Here is a 22,412-nt window from a genome sequence, read left to right as displayed (position 1 = left end):
ATTTCCTTGCCGTACGTAGAGAGGACGAGACCGGGACTCATTTGTGCGGCAGCCTCACCGCCGCTGATCGCTCGACGGCGCCGATATCGTCGCTAGGCCTTTTTCGGTTCCCTTCAAAGCTGAAGCGGACGGCGCTTCGAAATGAATTACCAACGCTCACAAGCCGCATTATTTAATTATCATTGTTATTCCTCTTCGCAATAATTGTACACAAAGAAGAAAAATACGCTGATATTAACGGCGCCGTCGGCTACGATGCGAGCACAGCCGAGCCGGTCGTCTCTCGTCGGTAGCCGTGCGCTCAGCTGCAGCCGATGTTTTCGTTGCCGGTGGCAGAGGCGCGCAGCTTCGCGGTCGTTGACTGGCCCGTTGATCGTGCAGCGGGCGGGGCGCCAGTTGAACTGTCGTCTACTTTGGACACCTCTCACGCAGCAGACTGGAGGCTGTATCGTCGTCCGCATATGTGCCGCTAGCATGGCTAGCGTGGACGTGCCTTAACCGGAAGTAGGCAGTGTTTTGAGAAGCGCATTGGCGATCATGTATGTCACGTGACATTTGGAGCAGCAATCGGCGAGGAGGAGAGACCAGCCATAGCGAAGGAAAGAGCGAAACGAGCGAGGGCCATTTTTCAATCATCAAACGCGTGTAACTCCGCTATTACGGCACCATTTCGAAAAATTCTCGCGGCTACGTGTTCGTTGTCGACTCGTGCACAACTGCAACACCACAACTAAATTTCGACCTCTGGGTGGTTTAGGGGCCCTTTCTAAGACAGAGCTTTTCGCTTGTGAGACATAGCTTGCTGCGATTCGGCAAACGGGCATGAACCAAGAACAAGATTGTGGCTTCGAGTGCCGCAGCAGCAGAAACAACATCGACGATCAAAAACACACACACAAAAGCGTCGCCTCACTTCCCGACCGGCAGGCTGCAACCTTAAAGTCCCTAGATTGAAAAAGTACCGCCATCTAAACGGAGTTTATTCAGAGGGACTTGCACGCAGCGCGGTCCGAAGCCGTCTCTCGTTGCTCTCTGTCTCGCGTCTGCTCTTGCGTCTCTCGGGAGCCGCCGACGGGGAGAGAGTCAGGAGTTGGAGAGAGGGTGCCACGTTGGTGCAACGCGTGTTGCGTTCGGAAGAAGGAGATCTCGTGGACATAGCAGCTAGCATGCCTGTCATGCAAGAAATCAAAAGCAAACAACCCACACCGAATGCCAATGAGGCTTGCAAAGGAAGTTTTGCTTCAAAAATTAAAAGCTCCACACTGATCGTGCATCTGTTTCAATTACCTATGTGTTTTTATTTCCCTCGTTTACTTGTAGTAAATGTGATTAGACAAAAATGAGATATGTATTACGGGCAAACAAACACTTCATAAAATGATTTCATTCCAAAACGGCTTTATTAGTGCAGGAATGACTATGTTCTGAGCTAAGTCAATTTCAAGACAAGTTTCGCACACTCACATCCTATGCTGCCACAGCACCCACTTAGAAACTCACGCAGACGGAGGTGCCACACTTCCCTTAGGCCAATATATTGCAACAATATGCATAGCCACAAGGCAAGTCCCCATGCTGGCCGAAAATGGTGCCCTCTCTGTACGCACCACAATGTGGATGTACTGGACGACTCGGGGCTTGAAGTACAGCCTCTGCCAGGAGCGGCACAGGAAGTGAGAGTGGTCCACCACACGCACCCAGTCCTGCTGGTCCACCGACACCTGTGGGTACCAGGGGGCAACTATTAATCTCTTAAGGGCTTTTGATCTCAGCTCGACACGAGCGATGGATACATTGTGGCTTATTACGAGCTCACCTCGTCATGGGTATTTCACCACTTTCTGAATGGCTTGTAACAAAAATGAGGCTGTCAAAGAAACTTTTTTTTTACCCTTTCACAACATAGATGGCAATCGCTGTTCCATCATCTGTGCTTTTATTAAAATTTTTTACACTAGACAGCAGCTAGTGATCCCAATATGAATGTGCCGTGGCGTCGTCTGCTACCTGAAATGGGCAAGATCTGGTGTAGGTGGTGTGAGAAGGCACCACTCGAAGTACCATGTTTAGAGTGCTATCATACTGCTGTTAGTCGCAGTAGTTTGCACATATATAATTGCTATATAAAGATGGTGTCCATGACGCGTTGTGGCCCTAAAATTGGTTTTGGCTCATAGATATTCCGTATATAAGGGTACGGCCATGCTAGCGGCAAAAAACGCGCGCTTCATGCAGCGAGCGGCAAGTTTCCGCGCGTCAGCGCCTTGCCGCGAGGCCACCATGGCACGCGCGTCTCGCCGCGCGGCAGCGCGATAAGATCTCCTGCGCTCTCCGAACGGGCGAGCAACACCGCGCGCGCTCGTTGTTTCATGCGAGAGACGACGATCGTCGATTAAAAACCCGGCGCAGACCGGCGGCGTTCCGGTTGTGATGGCTCCGTGACGTCACCCTCGTCGCTCTCATCTCGCGGCACGCGGCATTTTGCGCGGCACGGCGCAAGACCCCCGATTCCTGCCGCTTTTGCCGCGCGCGGCATGATGCGTTGCCGCGCGTTTCTGACGCGCGTTTTTGCTGCGTGTTTTTGCCGCTGGCGTGGCCGTACCCTAAAGCCCATGGGCGAAGTCGCCGCGCGCCGTATGCTGTATGTGCGAGTGAAAACGTGCGAGGGGACGACGACCGTGTCTAAATCTCGCGCGCGCAAGAAAAGCAGGGAAGAAGCGCACCTTCCTCCGTTGCGCTGGAGACACCGGCGAGGGAGCGAGGGGGGAGGGATAGCAGGGCGACGCGTGGTCGCGCAGGCTGTATCTTGAAAGCGATCTGCGTTGGGGCAGAGCCTAGCAGTGTAGGTGCGTCGGCGGCTCGTAGCTTTCTGCGTGCTGTGTGTTCTCGGTGCTCAGTTTGCGTTGAAGCGATAGACAACAGCACGAAGGTCACTTCACTTCGCTCGCTTCTCCAGCGGCGCTTCCACACGCCGCCAGCGTTTGACAGCGCATGTCCGCGCTCATCAAGTCTGATGTGCCACAGCGTGTACCAGCGCGTCGGCAACATCAGCTGGAAAAGGAGAGAGTGCCGGCTTGGCGGGCTAGGCCAGCTGCAGCAAGCGGCAGGGTCAGATTTGAATGAAGGGAGGGGGAAAGGTCACGCCCGCGGCGGCAAGATCGCCGGGTCGAGGGATGCAGGGCCGCCTCGCACGCGCACGCACGCACACGTACGCCCGCTTCGCATTCCATCGCGGCGGAGAAGGTGCTTCCGGTTGCTGCTCGCGCAAAAATGACAAAATTTGGGGCGAAATCTCTAGGTGGTCGGAGGGGAAAATTCGTTATATCGAGGGGGTCTCCCGCTGCCACTTCGTTACATAGAGGTCTCAAATACATGTGCTTCTATGGAGTAACGGCGGGGAATCGAAAAACTTCCGTTATATCCAGGAATTCGTTATATGGAGGTTCGTTATAAGCAGGTTTAACTGTATCATCAAGATTTTACTGTAATTGAGAAATCACAATCCTGGTCCCACTTGTGTCAGCTGCGCGAGTATACAGGAAGTGTCCTTGCCTCAATGTAGTACGAGTATGCCCGGTTGTCCTTGTCCCACAGCAGCAGCCGCAGGTGGTTGAGGATGCAGGGGGCCCCCAGGCGGACCAGGATTCCCTGCTGCCCGTCGATGGGGTGCCGTGTGAAGCCCCGCTCCATGTCGTACGTCTGGGTGTCCCCGTCTAGCAGTGCAGAGCGCATCTCCCCCTGCAGCACCTGGGCCCCGTGCAGCTGGGTGGCCACATTCTCACCCGGCACTGCACGGAGAAGGTGCCCCACTTGTCAGCATCCCGCACAAACTTTCAGGCATAGCAAGAAGTGCTGGAATAAATTATCTGCGCCCTCACCTTAGAAGTGCCCATTCACTAAAAACAACACTCGAGTCCAACATACACACCTGCCAACCTTAACACAACACTTAAATTTAGTGGAAAATATTAAAATGGCTTTATTACTCATACTGAGAGCTTATTCAAGACTTTCGGAGACCTTCTTCTGCGGAGACATTGTGAACAGTTGCAACGACAATGACCGGCACCACACACAAACAAAAATGCTAATAAAGTTTAACTTAATCATGAAATAATCATATAAGAGCAGATGTAGTTTCAGTTGCTGCTACACATTTGGTCTGAGAATGGGTGGTACTGCCGCAAGAAAGTCTGAATAACGCAACAGTTCAGAAAAGTCCAGCTTTAAAAAAAATTTTAGCAGCAACTGAATTTATGTTTTCTTGAAGTCAGTTTTACCTTAAACCGTACCTGAATGAAAAATTATACAATTACTATTGTCCCTCCATCCGTGTGTCCATCTATGTGTCGGTTTTGGCATTATAGTAAAATCGTCGTGATACAAATTTCACAAGGTCGTGTAAAATATTCTCATCAGCCAAAATTCATATCATCAAAACACACACAAAACACTTATAAAGAAAAAAAAATGAATTTAGTTTTAGCGTACATTCCTCGCTGCTGCGTTTTCCTGGTTGCTTCATCGCGTTTTCGCGGGCCCGACCTAAATTCCATTGACAACGCCAGTCTGTAATGTTCCTGCATCTTGCGTTGCATTTGAACATGTCAGTCAGGTAAATTTAGCAGTGCAGCCAGCTTGCACATGGCAGTAAGCAACCAAAGTTGCCCAAGCCAGGCGCTGCATATGTGCACACAGCAGTTTGCGAAGCACCCGAAGCGAAGTGTGCGTCAGTTAAAGCCTACCGGGAACCACGCACATTGGGCCACATCCACCGAGTGCAGCGTTACATTTATTTTGGAGCCGGCGAGGGTCTTATATGCCTAGCATAATCGCTGGTTCTGTAGTCAACTTCACCGCAATGGAGCCGTGTTATGCGGTGAAGCATAAGCAACATATTGTGGTCAAGCATATTAAGGGCCACTGTGGCAAGACATTGTAAATGTCCCTTAATTATACATGCGTGCACGCATTGTCCTCGGTCACAGTACGAGCGCCAAAACGTCTAATAACTGTACTGGCAGCCATTCAGAGCTGTTTCTGACATAGCTGTGGCGACTGGTGGCCTTCCTCAAAGTTACTTTTTCGTGGCTATTATATTCTTTTTTCGTGGTCTCTTGAAGAACAAATCAATGGGGTTCTACCCGGGTGCATTTTCTTTTCGCCCAAATCGTCAACGATCGCCTTCTGGAAGGCATAAAAGTGAGTGCACATGAACTCACGAATGTTTTTGCCCGCGGCTGAATGCCTCAGCATGTTGAGTGCAAGGAACGTTTTGACCATCGCGGCTGCTGCCGCAGTTGTCGTTGCTGCAGCGGTCCTTGTCTTCTTCCTCGCTGGTCAAAGCATCAGGCTGTGATATGGCCTGGTCCACTCGACGAGGGAGGGGACCAATGAGAGATTGCGCAACCACATGGTGTAGCCGGTTGCTTGGCGACTATGGATCCCAACCAGATCCCACTGTGCTGGCTTGTCTGCCGGTTGCTCTACTAGCTCGGCTGCCGCCGCCGCTGTTGCTCATGTGTTCGTATGATCCGCAGTGGCGCCGCAACGTGTTTAGAACAGCCGGTGCTTTTCATATTGTAAGCAATGTATTTTGGCCAGGAAATGTTACGAATTTGTATCACACCAACATTCGTACCAGCCGTGATCGTATCCCCGGGGTTTTACTGTTTATCAGATTTAACAATAAGCAGCCAAGGCACCGTCAACTTTTCTATGTGTTCTATGGCAAAATAAACTGCTCACTAGAATATTCCCATACCACATTATTGGTTATAAAAGTTAAATCTGGCTACTGGGTGTGTGTGCCGAAATAAAAATATAATGCAAGATCACAGAGAAAAAAGAAAGTGAACTGCTTTGCTACACCCCCCTTTGGGCCACGCATGGCATGCCTTCGTCGCATAGCATCGCTGGCCTCCCACACCCCTCTCTCTTCCCCCTTTCACTCGCTTGCCGACGTTGGAGAGGTGGAAGGGAGACGGGAAAGGGGCAACGAAGACGTGCCGTGCAGGGTGTGCAGCACAAAGGTGTGTGTGGCAAAGCAGCTCGGATATTTTATCTTTTCCTGGAATTCATGTGCATTTTCTTTTCGGTGCAGACAGCCAGTAGACAGATTTAATTGTTATAGCTAATAATGCGGCATGGAGCATTGTAGAAAGTGGTTTATTTCACCATCTAGCACGGCCAAACATTGCAGTGCAGCAGCTGGTCGTTGTTACATCCCAGTTTTGTTAAAACTGTTAATGCTATAAGTGAGTTCAACTATACTTCTTTCTGTCTAATTAAAATGTTTGGATGTTTGTCCCCTCATTTTTTGGTGCAACCCGGCTATAAGAATTATCGGTTGATAAATGAGATTTTCTTGGCACTTGAATATTTTCTTAAGTGGATTTGACTGTACTATGTTTCATCCACAGCAGGCAATGCTATGAATGGTTGATTAGGTAAGCTCTGAAACGTGCGCTTGGTTTTTTTTTTTTTCCCACCAAACTACACTTCAGTGCAGCAGCTGCTCGACCAAGGCATCATTCGCAGCGTCAAGTGAGCCTACAAAGAGACGCTGATTCAGCGTCTGCTGCGGAACCTCCAGGTCAAGTCCCATTAATGTCCTATTGTTCATGGCGCTTGAGATAGTCACGGCGTGCCCTGCTGCGATTGCTAATTCTTTTAAGCACGCCGGCTTCATCACCACTTGGCAGGCATCGTGCACTGATCCAGCGGCACCGGAGGAAGATTTGTCCAAAGGTGCACTTGATAGCAGTGCTGCCAATGCATGGGGTGAACTTTGTGCCTCGGAAAACAAATCTCCCAACGAGACCTCCATTAGTAACCTGTGTGAAGCTGATGACATTGAGTACCACCAAGGATGACCAAGGACCAAAACATCATGAGGAGAAGACGAAACCGCACAATACGTTAGACAAAGCTTTGACACAATTCATTTGCTTTTCGGCGAGCACGACGACGACGTTGCAATGGACCACTTTTTTGCAATGTCAAGGCAGAGCTGTCAAGTTGCTGCAAGGCAAGGCTCGGCAAAGTAAGCTTACCGACTTTTGGCAATAAATTTTTTGTTTTGCAAGCCATTTCCCTGTCTTTTCTGTCTCATTCTGACACCAACGACATTCCTAGCTATTTCATTATTGCAGGTTTTGACTGTATTAAAGGAGAGTAAACAATAAGGAAAGACGCACCAAGGGCTAATGAATGCTTATATGATGATTTTATTATAAGAAGGCATAATTTGTGCAGAAATTATGTTTTAAGCCAAGTCCTGTTTGAGACAAGCTTCACACACCTGCATATCGGCATTCTCAAGGTGGCACAGCACCCAATAGAAAACTCGCATAGACATTCCGTGTGTTAAGACGCAACCAAGCACGGAAAAAAAAAGGATCGGGACAGGAAAGAGCGTCATCTGTCACTTTTTCCTGTCCTGATCCTTTTTTTTTTCCATCCTTGGTTGCATCTTAACACTACGGAATAAGATAAACCAACTAGCCCAGCAACAAGTCCTGACTTGCATAGACAGTGGCACCAGATTTTCCTTTAAGTAATATTTTATGAAATTATGTGATGCCTTCTAATCCACATGAAAAGAAGGGTCCCTGCAATCTGCAGAAGCATTAACCAATGCAAAGGGGTATCATGTGATCAACTTTTGACAAGAAAGTGGCAGCAGCGCCAGTGCTTCCGGTGGCGACACTCGTGCCTAACAATTAACATACTGTACCGCTACTAACTGAGGCAAAGGGTCGAAATAATGTGGAGAAAAACTAAGCTAACCTAAAAGAAAGTGTGGTTTGTGCAATGAGTGACAGAAGATGAAATTGCAGAAAGAATGTCGGGATAAACAAAATAGTGCGTCTGTTTTTTTATATGTGCTCTATTGCATTCGCCTCCTTTGGCCCCTGAGGGTACTGTAGTAAATAAAACTAGGAGAATGGATTAAGAGAGTAAACGATGGTAGCCGAGATGGAATGCCAAGAGCAAGAAGTGGACAGGTGAGAGCAGATAACCAGCGGCATAACTACAGTCAGAGTACAGAATGTCGAAGGAAGAGACGCGCAGTCCGCAGATAAAGAATAGAGCTGGCGGGCAGAAGCCAAGGTAACAGTAGACGGACATAAGTACTGGGTGTCGCATAAATAGGAGGGCCGGCTAGAGACGGTTATTCCAACTTAAGCGCTGGCTGACTGATGCTCGAATTTCGAAGAGAGGTAGCATCTTGCAGTTGGTTCAGCTGAATACCACGTTTGTGAGCATTACTTGCATGCTTCATTCTCAATAGAGCCAAATTGTGTGGCGACCCCATTATAAAAACGATGACTGTAGTGCAATTGAACGGTGGCACCATCCGTTGACACTACGACGAGAGGCACATTTCAACGTAGTGGTGACAGATAGCACTACTGCGAACTCTCTATACATGCACGGAAAGCAGCACTCTCAAGAGTCTGTGTGCAGTGTGAAACTTTGGAACAATTACACAGGGGTGATTCAGTGCAAGAACGCAGTGGAGAGCATATCGCGCTTAAACCTGCGTTGCTGCAGTGACACGAGGTCAAATCCAAGTGGCAGTTGTAAGTGAAGGCCAATGAAGCAGTCGGCGAGATGCCCACAGCATATAAGTGCTTTGTTGGCTCTGCTTTGAGTCTTTTGCTGGCATTTCCTGCTCTTGTCTTATTCATTAGACACCTAATGTGTTGCAACAAACTTTGTGCTACACCTCTACAGTCGACAACTGATAATTTGGACTCCAATTCCACCATTTTAGTGACAGATGGCTCTGCTGTTAAATTGCGCCAATATCACCAATTTTTTAGTGGCATTGCCACAGATGGTGAGTGCTCTGGCTTTATTGAGAATGTAACGAGCAAGTAATGTTTGCAAATGTGCTACTAAACTGGACGCACTGCACAATGCTTTATTTGAGCTTAGGTCAGCCAGTGGGTGTACCTGGATGGCTGGTCCTCCTATTTATGCAACACTCGGTAGGTTGATGGTGATGCGGGAACACTAGCGAGTGACGCAACTCAAAGCAACAGACATGCGAGAGAGAGGCACTGACGCAGGCATCCTCGGTAAGGGCGGTCGGCGTCCCGTGTCTCGGTGCGCAGCTTGATCGCATCCAGCAGGGTGTTGGGGCACACCAGGCCCGTGGGGCGCACCACGTTCAGAAGCTCCTGCACCGTCAGCAGCGGCAGACGAACCTGCAACAGACAGAAGCGGTTTCAACTGGGACCGACTAGTTGGTATTTATCTGCGACTCCAGCAGTGTACAGTAGATGGAGCCATCAATATTCTCAAGAAAATTATTAGTGGGAACCACTGTATGCTGCGGACCACATGTGCATTTAACCCTTTAATGTTTCCAGCATTGACATGCGGTGCCTTCTTGGAGCAATACAGTCGAACCCGGTTATAATGAGCTCGATAGTTCCACAAAGAGTTGTCGTCGTATCAGTAGTTCGTTATGTGTAAAATCACCCTTCAAAATACGCAAAAATTAACCACACTGAAGCTGGCATTGGAAGATACAACTGGACACCACTTTGGTCTGAAAATTACACTTTTACTATCTTAATTTTTGGTCCCGGAAGTTTCCTGCATTTAGCTGCAAATTTCTGTTAAAAACATCATCTAAAGAACGAAATACAGCATTGTGGCTCCTTCAAAACGGTGCCAAACGTTCTGAACACAGCCACTGCCATTTATTTTCCGAGAACTTGTTATATATTTTCCTATCAGCGGAAAACAAGTGGATTCTGCATACCATAGCAAAGCGTTCTAGTTGGCTTGAAGCAAAAACTACCGAGGCAAACCGGCATTTAGCAAAGAAAGGTGGCGTCATTACAGCTGCAGCATGAGCTGCACGCATGCTGAGAGACTCGAAGTTCAATTCTTTGTTATCTTGCTTTGGCAGAAAGAGTGCGAAGTTCCAAAGGTACAACACCATCTCAAACCGTAATCAGGAACATTGTCAGTGAAGTGTCAACGAGCCGCAACCGCCAACTCTTTGCAGCTTTGCCTATTAGTGACGTGTCATGCCGTGCTCACGCTGACTTAGGCCGCGTGAATATCGATAGCAACGCTTGAGCGACGATTCGTTCAAATTGGCCCAAATCGTCCAAATAGTGTACGTTACGTAGTGTACGCGGTGCTGCACGAAAAACTGCACAAAAACGAGAGCGCTGCCGCTGTAGCTTCCGAGACTGCAGTTGATGCCACCAAGGTGTTGCACGGAGAACTCCGTGTGCTAGCACTTCATCATCGCGGCCTCCGAGATCGCTATAACGATGACACAACTTCAGAGTATAAACTTATGCATTAGGGCCATGAGAAAAAAAAACATACACTCAAACCTCGTTACAGTCAAACCTCAATAATACACATCCAACAATAGATTCCCCCACCCAGCCCCCATTGAACCCCATGTACAGTATAGACCACTTATAACGTAACCGTTTATAGTGCAGGACCGGATATAGTACGGTCTTTTCAGACTCCCGTTAATTTTCCCATAGCACTCCATGTATACGCATACCGCTTACAGTGCAGCCGCGTGAGACGAAATACCGGTTATAATGCGGCTTCCACGGGAAAATCTCGCCGACAAGGGCGGCAGCGAGCACGCTTCTCAACAAGGTGCGTGTTCTCAGCCGGCGTGTGCATTATTCAATGCAATCAAACTCTCGTTAATTCGGACTTATTTGGCCACACATCGAATAATTCGGACTACTTTCGGAGCTCGAGGAGCGCCGCAAAAGAGCAAGAACGGCGCTAGCGTCCAACCGAAACGAAGCGGCGGAGTCCGCATCGCCACAGCCATCAGTTGAAAACGTACGTGAATGACAGCAACGCCGGAACGCTTCGAGCGTATTTGTGTCTTTAAAGCCTGTATTCTTGCGTTTACCGCTGCGCATAACACCACGTTGGCCGCGGGCTTTCGTAACTACGTAATCAGTTCGTCTTTATTCTATGGCGTAGTCGTCATCCACGATTGCGTCGATAGCGGCCGCGGTTTTCTCCGCAGCGGTTGCGGCGAACAGTAGTTTTGTTTTTACTCGGTACGCGCACCGGCCGCGTGCCTACAAAACTGCTTAGTCGCCATCGATGATCACATAGATAGCGTCCGCGGTTTCGACCGCCAGTTGTTGCAGCGAATGGTAGTTAATTTGTCCCAACTTGGTGCATGCGTAGGGCGCGTGCCTTCAGCACGCACCCTTCGACGCGACGATAGCGGTCACAGTTTTTTCCGCAGCGGTTGCAGCAAACTGTTGTTTCGTTTTGACTCGGTGCAAAGCTGTCGAACTTAAAGAGCACTGGCTACCTCGCGATAGTACAAAGCGTGTCTACATGCTTGGTCTACATGTTTTGCATACGTGCAGGGCTTGAAAATCGTTGTTTTGGTTATAGTGCAGTACCGCTTATAGTGCAGATATTCGCGACTCCGGCGACTTAAGTTATAATCGGTCTACACTGTATTGGCTGACCGCTTAAGCCGTCGTCGCTATTTGCCACCATACGGTTCGTGCGTACTATTTTCTTTCTAGAAAATCTTATGTGCGCAGACATTCGATTCTCGAGTTGTGACGCCCAGTGACAGCCGCAAGCGAAAGTGACCTTAAAACATGGATGGCCACCATGGCGTATTTCCTGCTCATACAGCTGTTGCCGAATGCAGCGCACAAGAGCATAGCCTTCGAGATTGACTTCTGACAACACGAAAGAAGCTGCCGGTAGGGGGTGCGAATTCGCTGTCGCCGTCAAATCCAATCCAATTCGAGTAGCAACCACACAAAAGCACATTTGCGATAGCAATCTTATGGACACTACAAGCGCATTTTTGCAGTCGCCGTGGTTGTCGCTTTGAGGTTCTGTATAAAGTCCAAACACGGTAACATCGTCGCTGCACGCCGTATGCTGTATGTGCGAGGGAAAGCTTGCAAGGGTCAGCTGACAATTGTGGCTCAATATCGGGCCGCAAAGGAGAGAAAGGCGGGGCGGAAGCACACTTCTGTTGCGTGCGAGGTATGGCGAAGGAGGCGATAAAGTGGGGGCATTTAAATTCAGCGGCGGTCACGTGGGTGCCGTATCTTGAAAGCGATCTGCGACGTGGAAAAAGTGCAACTAGTGCCGGTAGCATTGTGTGCGCTGTGCTTTCGATGTTTAGTTCGTGTTGAAGCGAAAAGCGGCCCGAAGGTTAATTTGCTCGCTGCATTTGCTGCGCCTCCTCACTCCAAGCATTGTAACATCGAGTTTCCGCGAACATCAAGCGCAATGTGTTCATGTTTATCTGTGCACGTTTTACACAGTGCTTGTTAATTTAGTTAGTAAGCGAAGGTGTGCAAGTTTATACGACCACTAAAACTACTATGCATGGTTCGTATAGCAATCGATGCTTCGCCTATTGGGTGAAATTGCGACATTCCTTTTTTTTTTTTCATTCCACCAGTGTGCTTGTGGTCATGGTGTGGTCGTAGTGTGCTTTTCGAAGATGCCATCATTGCGGCAAGTGAAGATAACTGATTTCTTGCTGCCTACCCACAAATGAAGCCTGTCTTAGTGCGTGCGTTTGAGAGGATCGTGACACAGTTCTTTTCCGGGTGGGAAGTAGCCGCTAAACTGGCATTGGCTGTTAATCCATACATCGTTGCGTTAATCCATACAGTGTGTACCTAAACGTCGTACCCGGCCGACTACGTATTAACGAAGTTTGACTGTATAAGGAAGTTCAAGGGGGAGCAGAAATTACTGAATTATAGGGATGGGCGAATAGTGAATTTGAGGTTCGAATCGAATTCGAAGCAAATAGTGATTTAGTCGAATAGTTCGAATAGTATATATCACATATTACAGTAAAACCTAGTTAATTCAAATTTCACGGGACCGAAAAAAAATATCTGAATTAACCGAATGCCGAATTATCAGGGTATCCAGAAAACAATAAGCAAATGCTTACTACGTCAGCACGATTTTATTAGTGTAATGGATGAGCAAATCCTTTTGCTATTTTGCACAAAAGCAGTGCGGAAGCTGCAATTCTCGTCATCTCGTGACTGATTGGCTCTCGCAGCGGCGATCGGTGCCTCGCGACACAGCCGTGGCGTGCGCCATCATTTGCGACACGCTTTGCACTACCGCGCGCACATCCCGATTATTTTTTTGCCAGCGAGCTGACCGCCAACAGATCGCATGTCCATCTCACTGTAGCCGGTGCTTTTCATCCTTGAAGCTTTGCACCGAGTCAAGCCAAAGCAACTGTTTGTCGCAACCGCGGCTGCTATCGACGCGATTATGAACGGCGACGCGCGTGGCAAAAGTGGCAGGAATCAGGGGTTTTACGGCGTGCCGCGCGAAATGGGACTCCCATTTCTGCGGCAAGTGCCGCGTGCCGCGTGATGAAGAACCAATCAAGAGCAACGAGGGTGACGTCACGGAGCCATGGCAACTGGACCTCCGCCGCTCTGCACCAGGTTATCAATAGACAATTGTCGTCTCTCACGGTTCTATGGAGGTATTTCTGGACGCTGTCCGATCGCACCCTTTTCGTTCACGGTGATTCCGCGTTCTGAGAGCATGCGAGATCATATCGCGCTGCCGCGCGGCGAGGCGCGATTGCCACGGTGGACTTCGCGGCAAGGCGCTGACGCGCGGCAACTTTCCGCTCACGTTTTTGGCGCTAGTGTGGCCGCAGGCACGCAGCCGACGCACACACAGAGTCAGAACGAAACTACCGTTCGCTGCAACAACTGCAGAGGAAATCGCGGTCGCTATCTATACGATCATGGATGGCCACTACGCAGCTTTTTATGCACACGGCCGACGTGCGTATTGAGTCGAAACGAAACTACTTTTTGCCGAACCACCGCGGAAGAAACTGTGGCAGCTATCGACGCGATCATGGATGGCGACTATGAAATCACACGGCCAGTGCGTTATGCGCGGCGGTAAACGCAATAAAGGCACAAACAGGCACGAAGCGTTCCGTCGTAGCCGTCATTCACGTACGATTTCCGCTGATGTCTATGGCGATGCGGACTCCGCCGCTTCATTTCGGTTGTACGCTAGCGCCGTTTCTGCTCCTTTGCGCCGCACATTTCCAGCTCTTTAATGCAAGAACGTATAGCCTTCGAGATTTATGGTTGATGTATGGCAGCCATGATGTGAAGCATAGCCTCCGAGAAGTGTAACGGCCGTCGGTGGCTTTTGGCTGCCTATTCGGGAGCGCCGAATAATTCGAAAATACCGAATATTCGCCCATCCCTACTGAATTATCACTATTACTTCGTTATATCCATTATTGCCATTTACTGCAATTGTAAACATGGAAATAAGAAGACGGCTTTATTGTCTGCGGAACTGCTTTGCAGCCACGCATGCGACGAAATTTGAATAAAACAACAAAAGAACCTTCGGTGTGTGCAACACGCGACTTAGCACCTGACACGACAGCCTTTAGCGAGCTGCTTTCTGTTCCATTGCGACTGTCTTTCGCATGCACTTTCTACTTGGCTTGTCGCGGTCGAGCAGCACGTGGCACACAACACAGCGCTCCGCTGTGTGATCGAGGAGGCAAGCGAACTTCGCCGTGCTGGCTTGGCTTGGCTGGCTTGTGGCGTCCGAGATAGCACTGACGTCAATGCGATCGCGAAGGCCACGCCCAGCTACCAGCCTGCGTGCCGCACCACAGGGAGAGGGTGAAACGAGTGCATGGCTTGGGCGTGACCCATGAGATTGCACGGGGGAGGTCTCTGAGGCCATGCCCAGCTATGGCTGCTCGCGCAGCACACCGTAGAGAAACAGGCTGATGCACTAATCTTTCGCACTGCCGAGCGTAGTCGCGCAGCATGGTGTCACTTGCACAGGCATGTGCGTGACCCCCCCCCCCCGAGATTGCGCCAGCGTGATTGCGAAACCCAGCTATACACTAATCTTTTACACCCCTGCGTGTAACTCTGCAAGATAGGGGAGAAGTGCGATAGTGAGCTGCGGCTTGTGCACAGCTGCGCAGCTACGTGCAGCTGTGCGGCGGTGAGAAAGACCAGTGTTGCTCGACAAAGTATTCGACGCGGGGGGACACAGGAGTTTTGACTGCGGCGGCAAACGAGTACTCGGCTCGATGCACGTGTTCACGATGTACTCGGTGCACAACGGACGGGTATTTTTTGGTTTGGGAGACGGATTTAGTTTGTTATATCCATTGGCAGGACAATTTCACTTCGTTAAAACGAGGTTTTAAATGTATGGATCTTTATTGGGATTTCAAGGGGAAATTTATTTACTTCGTTATATCCATTATTTTGTTATACCATATCGTTATGAGGAAGTTCGAGTGTATAATATGTTATGACTGCATGTCGGATACAACAATCAAAACTTTCGCCTTCCGGACAGCATTTTCCATGCACTGAGCTTGAGGTATTTGCCACCATTACCTTGCAACGCCCGCCCGTGTGCCGATTGCAAAAGCCACAAAACGCATCGCGATTGGCACAGGGTGGCACAAGATGGCGCCAGCTGCTTTGCGTCCGCATTGCCCACAATCATGCTCATAGACACCCAGAGAGGAGAGAGAGAGAAAATAAAAGCGAGAAGTGAAAGCGAGACGGCACAGTGGCACCCGCCCTTTCTATAATCTCTCTCTCTCGGTGAGCGCAGGAAACATGCCATGAAAGCAGCTCCAAAGCAGCCTAGTTTGTAGATGATGGCATCGACAAAGCACAAAGCTGTGTCCCTTGAGACGAAGCTGCAAATTTTGCAAGACTCAAAGAAGCATGAGCTCGTGCAGTCGTCAACGATATCAACAATTTTGAAAACTGGGAGCACCTCGAGCATGAAGGCTGGAACCAGTGGTTATGCCGATTAACGGGAAAAAAAATTAGGGAACCTTTTCCACCATAAACAACTGTTTCAGAAAGGTAGGATTTGTACGCCAGGACGAAACCCCCATGATAGTGAAACCGACGTGGTGGAAGTGGCTGACATTACCGAGCTCTAGAAGCACGTTGCTACTGATGATGAAACATGTAGTGCTTCGATGAAGGAGCTTCTGAGTGCAGATACTGCTGCCTCGTTCTGCAAAGAGATCTCCGACGAGGTGATCATTGCCCAAACAGACGGCGGCATTGATCGATGAAGTGTGCTGTCATCGATCGAGTCGCTCATTGATTTCATGCACACTAAAGGATTGCCACCAATGTTCATGCAGTAGCTGGACGCGATGCAGACTGCAGTTGTAAACCTGAAACTGCAGCAAAAGCAAGTGCAGATTTCTGACTATTTCAGCATGCCTAACAATGGACACGCTCTTTAGAGGTATAACTAAGTATTTTACTTTGCACAGCCTACTTTCTACGTCTATATTTTAATGCGAGTGGCAAATTTGGGTTCGGGGCTACAAAGGTATGTTCGGCAGCTTTCTTTCATAGCAGTCCAGATATGGCAATGATCAGTTATAACAATAGAATTTTTCGTTCTTTTTGATATCATTATAAGTGAACTGCATTGTACGCGACCGATGCTTTACCAATTGAGCTATGCTGGCAGTTGTTCCACCATCTGCTTTCTTGGATATTTGTGTATGTCAAACACAACTAGCATTAGTTGTTTGAGTCAGCACAACTAAAAGAAACAAACAAGCAATGAACGCTCAAGGCACTTCAAAAAAGTTTTGTGCCAGTTTCAAAACTTTTCTTTGTGTGCCTCAAAACAGAGCGCTAGAATACCAACACCTGTCAGATAAATACACCCTTATAGCAGAAAAAAAAGAAAAAAAAGGCAAGAAAAGAGAAACAATGCAATGCAACGTACCTTGTCCAGGATGTTTCGAGGATTTACAGTGGGGTTGTGACTGGCCCAGGCACAGACCGCCTGGAAGATGTCCACCTCGGGCGCAAAGAAGGAGTCGCGCCCAATCATCTCCTCCAGCACCGACTGCAGAAAGAGAGGCCCCAATGTCAACAACCCACCATCCCCTACTCTGTACAGAGACATGCATTCTTCCCTTTAAAAGAATTGTTATAAACAAAGATTTGGCCCTCACCACTGCTCTATGCTCACTAAGATTTTTCAGCAAGATCACATTTTGTGGTCCAAATCGTTCAACACTAGTCATAACACTTGGCACTGTTACTTTCATGAAATAACCGACGTCTGCGGTACGGTAAAGCATGGCCTTAAAGCTGTGAATGTTCCTATAAAGGAACATTCACAGCTTTTTCACAGGTTTTACAATACTGCTTAAAGAACAAGTGGGCAGTTGCGCTATCCAAGCGACTCCTAACTAACATGGAATCCAATGTGAAGGATATTGAAGCAGTTCGCGAGTGTGCGTTACACCTTCGGCGTCTTCTGCTTCTTGGAGGTGACATTGAAGCCAATCCTGGTCCTATGACTAAACCTCAGGAGGAGAAGCTTAATTAAGTTTTTGACAGCATGCAACGCATTGAAGCTAACAATGTGAACCTTCTAGAATCTGTCAACCAGGTTTTGCTCCTTCATGCCACCTTGAAGAAAGATTTTGAATCTCTGATGAAAAGAGTGGGCGAGCTTGAACACAAACTCGAATCAATTTCGACGCAGCACTCTTCCGAGAATACACAGAACATTTCTAAGATGCAATTAATAATTGACGACTTGCAATCTAAAGTGTCAAAGAGCAGTTCCGGGGCCGTCGTCAGGCATGAAAATGATCTTGCCAAAATTCAGGACAAATTAGATGATTTGGAAAACCGCTCACGCCGGTCCAACTTACTGTTTTACGGTGTTACCGATACTGACGGTTCCGAGTCGTGGGAGGCTTCCGAGCGAATTGTAAAAGAAATTTGTTCCAACAATCTTGGCATATCTGTTTCCTCTGTTGCTAGGGCTCACCGTTTGGGACGCTTTTCTTCGGATAAGAAGCGCCCAATCATTGCTAAATTTTATAATGAGAAAGAAGTCGAATCCATACTTAGCAAGGGCTACAAATTGAAGAACACAACAATAAGCGTCTCACGGGATTACTCTGAGGCCGTGCGTGACGAAAAGGCGTAAACTGCTGCAATTTTCCAGGAGTTTAAGGAAGGACGGCGACCGCGTTCGTCTTGTTTCCAATAAGTTGTTTATTAACGATGACGTTTACATGTGGGACACTGAATCTAACACCGCGACAAAACTGTCACGGCGCAACACCGCTTGACGCAAATCGAACGTCCATCCACCTGTCTTTTCTAATCATCCATCTGAATCAGATGCATTATCATCGAATGTACATGACCATGAACGTGGTCTTTCTTTTCCTTACACTAACACCGGAAGTATACTCAGAAAACGCAACAAAAAATGCTCAACCGGAACTCCGGTAGTTAAGGTCTCGTCGACAAAATCATCGCACGAAATAACTTTTGCAAACGTGAATGCGTGCAGTATTGTGAACAAACTAGATGATTTAGAATCGCTACTTATCAGCCTTAAACCCGACTTTTTGGCCGTTACTGAAACTTGGCTAACAAGCGATATTGAAGATGTTGAACTAACACCCCCGAACTATACGATCATTTGCAAGGATAGACAAACACGTGGCGGCGGTGTGGCTATCTTGATAAACAATAAAATCCCTTTCACATTGCTACCTGATGTCGACAGTGTAGAGGCGATATTCTGCAAATTACAGTTCACAACCCACGTTATCGTTCTTGGGTGTGTGTACCGCGCCCCTTCATCGAGCCCTGATTGTATGGATGCACTGTACACGTATATGCGGCGTCACGCATCTGGTGCCACAGTTATCCTGGTGGGGGATTTTAATCTGCCTGATTTCAACTGGGAATCGATGCAGTACCACAGCGCCTGCTCAGAAATCATTTACGACCTAATGCTTTTCTTTAACTTTACGCAAATAGTGACGCAGCCTACACGTGTACAGGGACGCCACTTGAGTGTGCTTGATTTAATATTCCTCACTGATAACTTCCCGATATATGATGCAAAGATAGAAATACTGGATGGCATATCAGATCATAAAATAGCTTACTGTATAGTACCGATAAATGACAATATAACGCCTAATCGCGCAGAAGAAACATTTCCAGACTTTAGTAAAGCTGATGATGTCGCAATTCTTGACTTGCTGTTCTACGAATTCCCGTCATTTCAAGAAATAGCCTCCGACTCCACTGTGACCATTGAAATATTGTGGGATAGGTTTAAAGAAATTCTCCTTTATTGCTTGAAAAACCACATTCCGTCCAAAAAAAAGAAGACGAGAAAGGCAAACCCATGGATCACACGTGACGTTATACATGCAAAAAGAAAGGTGAAGCGTTTGAGGGAACTTCTAAAAAACAAACCAAATATTAGTAGCAGACAGAGCCTGAGCGCAGGCATAACTGATATGAAAATTAAAATTAAGGAAGCCAAGTCTATTTATTTCGCGAGAACCCTACCGAAATTCCTAAAGAGCTCCCCCACAAAATTTTGCCAATATATGAGTCCCAAGGTCCGAAAAACAGCCCATGAAACGCGTGAAGAAAGTGCTAATTCCGCAAACGTATTAAATAACTACTTTCAGTCTATTTTTACCATTGATGACGGAAAGCAGCCTAACGTAGAAATTAGGGAGGAGAACGGGATCAAACCATTAGTTGTTTCAGAAGCGGGCGTCCTTAATCTGCTTTTGAACTTGGATGAAAAAAAAAGCTCCGGACCGGATAGCATACCTAATGCGTTTTTAAAGAGGTATGCGGAGTGGTTATCAAAATACCTGTGCTTGCTCTTTAATCGATCACTGTCGTTACGCACCATCCCAAGAGATTGGAAAACAGCAAAAGTAATTCCTATATATAAGTCCGGAAGTAAGAGCGAACCTTCCAATTATAGACCAATCTCATTAACTTGTACAGTTGGTAAACTGCTCGAGCACATAATCCTAAAACACATAACGAACCACCTTGAACAATACAATATTTTATCTCCTTTTCAACACGGTTTCCGCCAGGGCATGTCTACGGTAACTCAACTTATCGAATTGGTCCATGACATCTCCTCAAGCATCGATCACCAAAAACAAATTGATCTCATTCTCCTGGATTTTTCTAAAGCTTTCGATCGGGTCTCGCATAACAAACTTATTCTTAAACTCCAATTTACCCTCGGCAAGGGACAAATTCTTGACTGGATCACCAACTTCCTCACAGACAGATATCAATACGTAGAACTTAATCATGTGAAATCCTTAGTCGTACCGGTGACCTCAGGTGTACCACAGGGTAGTGTCTTGTCGTCGGCATTGTTCTTACTCTTTGTGAACGATCTGCCTACATACGTTAATGTTGGATGCTGGTTGTTTGCGGATGACTGCATTCTGTACAAAGAAATCAATACTCATGATGACCACATCACCTTAAACACTGCGTTAGAGACAGTTTCAATGTGGTGCAGAGATTGGCAAATGCATATCAATGAAAGAAAGTCCGCACTGTTATCCATAACTAGAAAAAAACATTCATCCGACTTTAATTATACCATTAATTCAACCACCCTGTCTAAAGTTAAGGAGCATAAATACCTAGGTGTCATATTGTCACAAGACCTACGATGGGATTCTCATATTCAATACATCACATCATCTGCACTAAAAAGACTGCTTTTTCTAAAAAGACGATTGCAGCTAGCATCACCCGACACAAAGTTACTGGCCTACAATACACTTATCAGACCCATCCTGGAATACGCAAACACTGCTTGGTTTCCGTAAACAAAAAAACTAACCAACAAGCTCGAAGGAGTTCAAAGAAAAGCACTTAGGGTCATCTTTAACAAATTTAACCGAACAGATTCGCCTACAGAACTACTTAATAAGGCCGGATTGTTAACCATAAAAAACCGGGCGAAATTGGCACGCTTAAAGGTAATGTACAAACTGTTACACAACCACCTAAATATAGACAAGTCCCGTTATATTAAGCAATCCGAAGCAAGAACTACCCGCCAGAAACACTTTCATACACTTGCTTCTTACAGATTCCACACAGATGCCCTCAAATTCTCGTTTTTTTTCCCCTGGCGATCAGAGAATGGAATAACCTGACCCCCTCCATTACCAGTAGCACATCCTTAGCCCATTTCTCTAAACTAATCAAAAGCGATTTGCTAGCGGCACAATTTTAAAACAGTTTTATAGTTTTGCCTTTGTTCTCATTTACCTCAAGTGCCAATGTCTTTTTGTCATTTTGTCTGTACAATTTACCTTTGTAGAACTTGCGGTATAACTTGCACCTGTAGACTGGACGACGTCTAGTTGCACCATGTTTGCTTGTTTTTTTTTTTCATTTTGCCTTGCCCTAAATCCCTGTCTCCTTTTGCCCTCCTGTTATAATCCCTATTGGGATTGACAGTATGTATAAATAAAATAAATAAATATCGGTAAACAGAAATGAAAAAAAAATAATAGTACAGAAACAGATAAATCAAAGCAAAATTGAAGTAGTGACACATGACTACAACCTAATGAATAAGATAAAATATTCAAAGCTAGCTTTCTTGCAGTGCAGTGCTTTTACAGAGGCAGTCCTGCATGCTCTGCATTTTAAGAAACCCTAAGTTGTTCACGCTGCTGTGTGCTACGAATGTCGCTGCATGCAACACGTAAGTGCTGATGCAGTGCTGACTCATCATCAGTGGCTCCATTTCGAAGAAGAGCACACAGACTTACATTCAAACTTCCAGCTATTTTAGCAGCATTAATCAGCCTGATACATTGCAGACACAATCATCACCATGTGGTCTACAAGTTTACAGATTGGCTAGTAAGTGACTTTCCATGGTGCTTGGGTAGCAATGCAAATGCCAGGCACAGGTCAAAGTATGCAATGAGCACAAGCATTGGTCATGTCCGTGTCGCATACTTCGTTCTGTATCCTGCATTTGTGATGTTACCCAAACACCGTGAACTACAAGCCACGATTGTCTGTCTGTCTACAATAGAGAGATGCTTGTCCATAAACATATTGCCCTTTGCAGAATACCAGGTTGGCAGAGACAAAAACGTGAGCGGCCGGGTTGGTAGTGTCACCTGGTGGCCAAGGGCTTAGAGAGGTCCTGAACCACTTTTTATCGAAGTCGAGAAATGTATTTTAAGAAAAAATAGACTATTTCAGAAATACTTGACGCGAAAAGTACTTCAATGCACTCAGCAGAAGCTGAGTTATTGGCAATGAAACGTCCCCGGTGCTTCCGCTTCTTCAATAAGTTGCACTGCGAAGGCTACAGCAGAGTGGGGCGGGTCCACAACGCTCCACGTACTGAATGAACGTCACTGTGGCGCACAGGTCAAATTTGATTTTGAATGTTCAAGTTCGGATGTTCAGCAGAAGCAAATTTATTCTTTCTGAGCAAGTAAAACACGTCGGCCAACTAGGTTC

The 22,412-nt window shown here is 47.2% G+C and overlaps 1 protein-coding gene across 3 annotated transcripts in view; it reads right to left on the bottom strand.

Annotated features, from left to right (window-relative positions):
• Nucleotides 1-22,412, bottom strand: part of LOC119465145 (BTB/POZ domain-containing protein 9) — an 85,010-nt gene that overhangs the window by 39,598 nt on the left and 23,000 nt on the right. For all 3 annotated transcript variants that reach the window (XM_037725947.2, XM_049655944.1, XM_049655942.1), the window contains exons 5-8: nucleotides 16,822-16,944; nucleotides 9,077-9,218; nucleotides 3,553-3,788; nucleotides 1,608-1,721 (exon numbers count right to left, since the gene is read on the bottom strand). In XM_037725947.2, coding sequence (XP_037581875.1) covers nucleotides 1,608-1,721; nucleotides 3,553-3,788; nucleotides 9,077-9,218; nucleotides 16,822-16,944 — 615 coding nt within the window. The remainder of the gene's footprint in view (nucleotides 1-1,607; nucleotides 1,722-3,552; nucleotides 3,789-9,076; nucleotides 9,219-16,821; nucleotides 16,945-22,412) is intronic.

This window comes from Dermacentor silvarum, chromosome 9, assembly GCF_013339745.2.
Source record: "Dermacentor silvarum isolate Dsil-2018 chromosome 9, BIME_Dsil_1.4, whole genome shotgun sequence".
Classification (NCBI taxonomy): domain Eukaryota; kingdom Metazoa; phylum Arthropoda; class Arachnida; order Ixodida; family Ixodidae; genus Dermacentor; species Dermacentor silvarum.
Note: the sequence above shows the minus strand (reverse complement) of the source record. Positions and strands in the feature narration are given on the sequence as shown.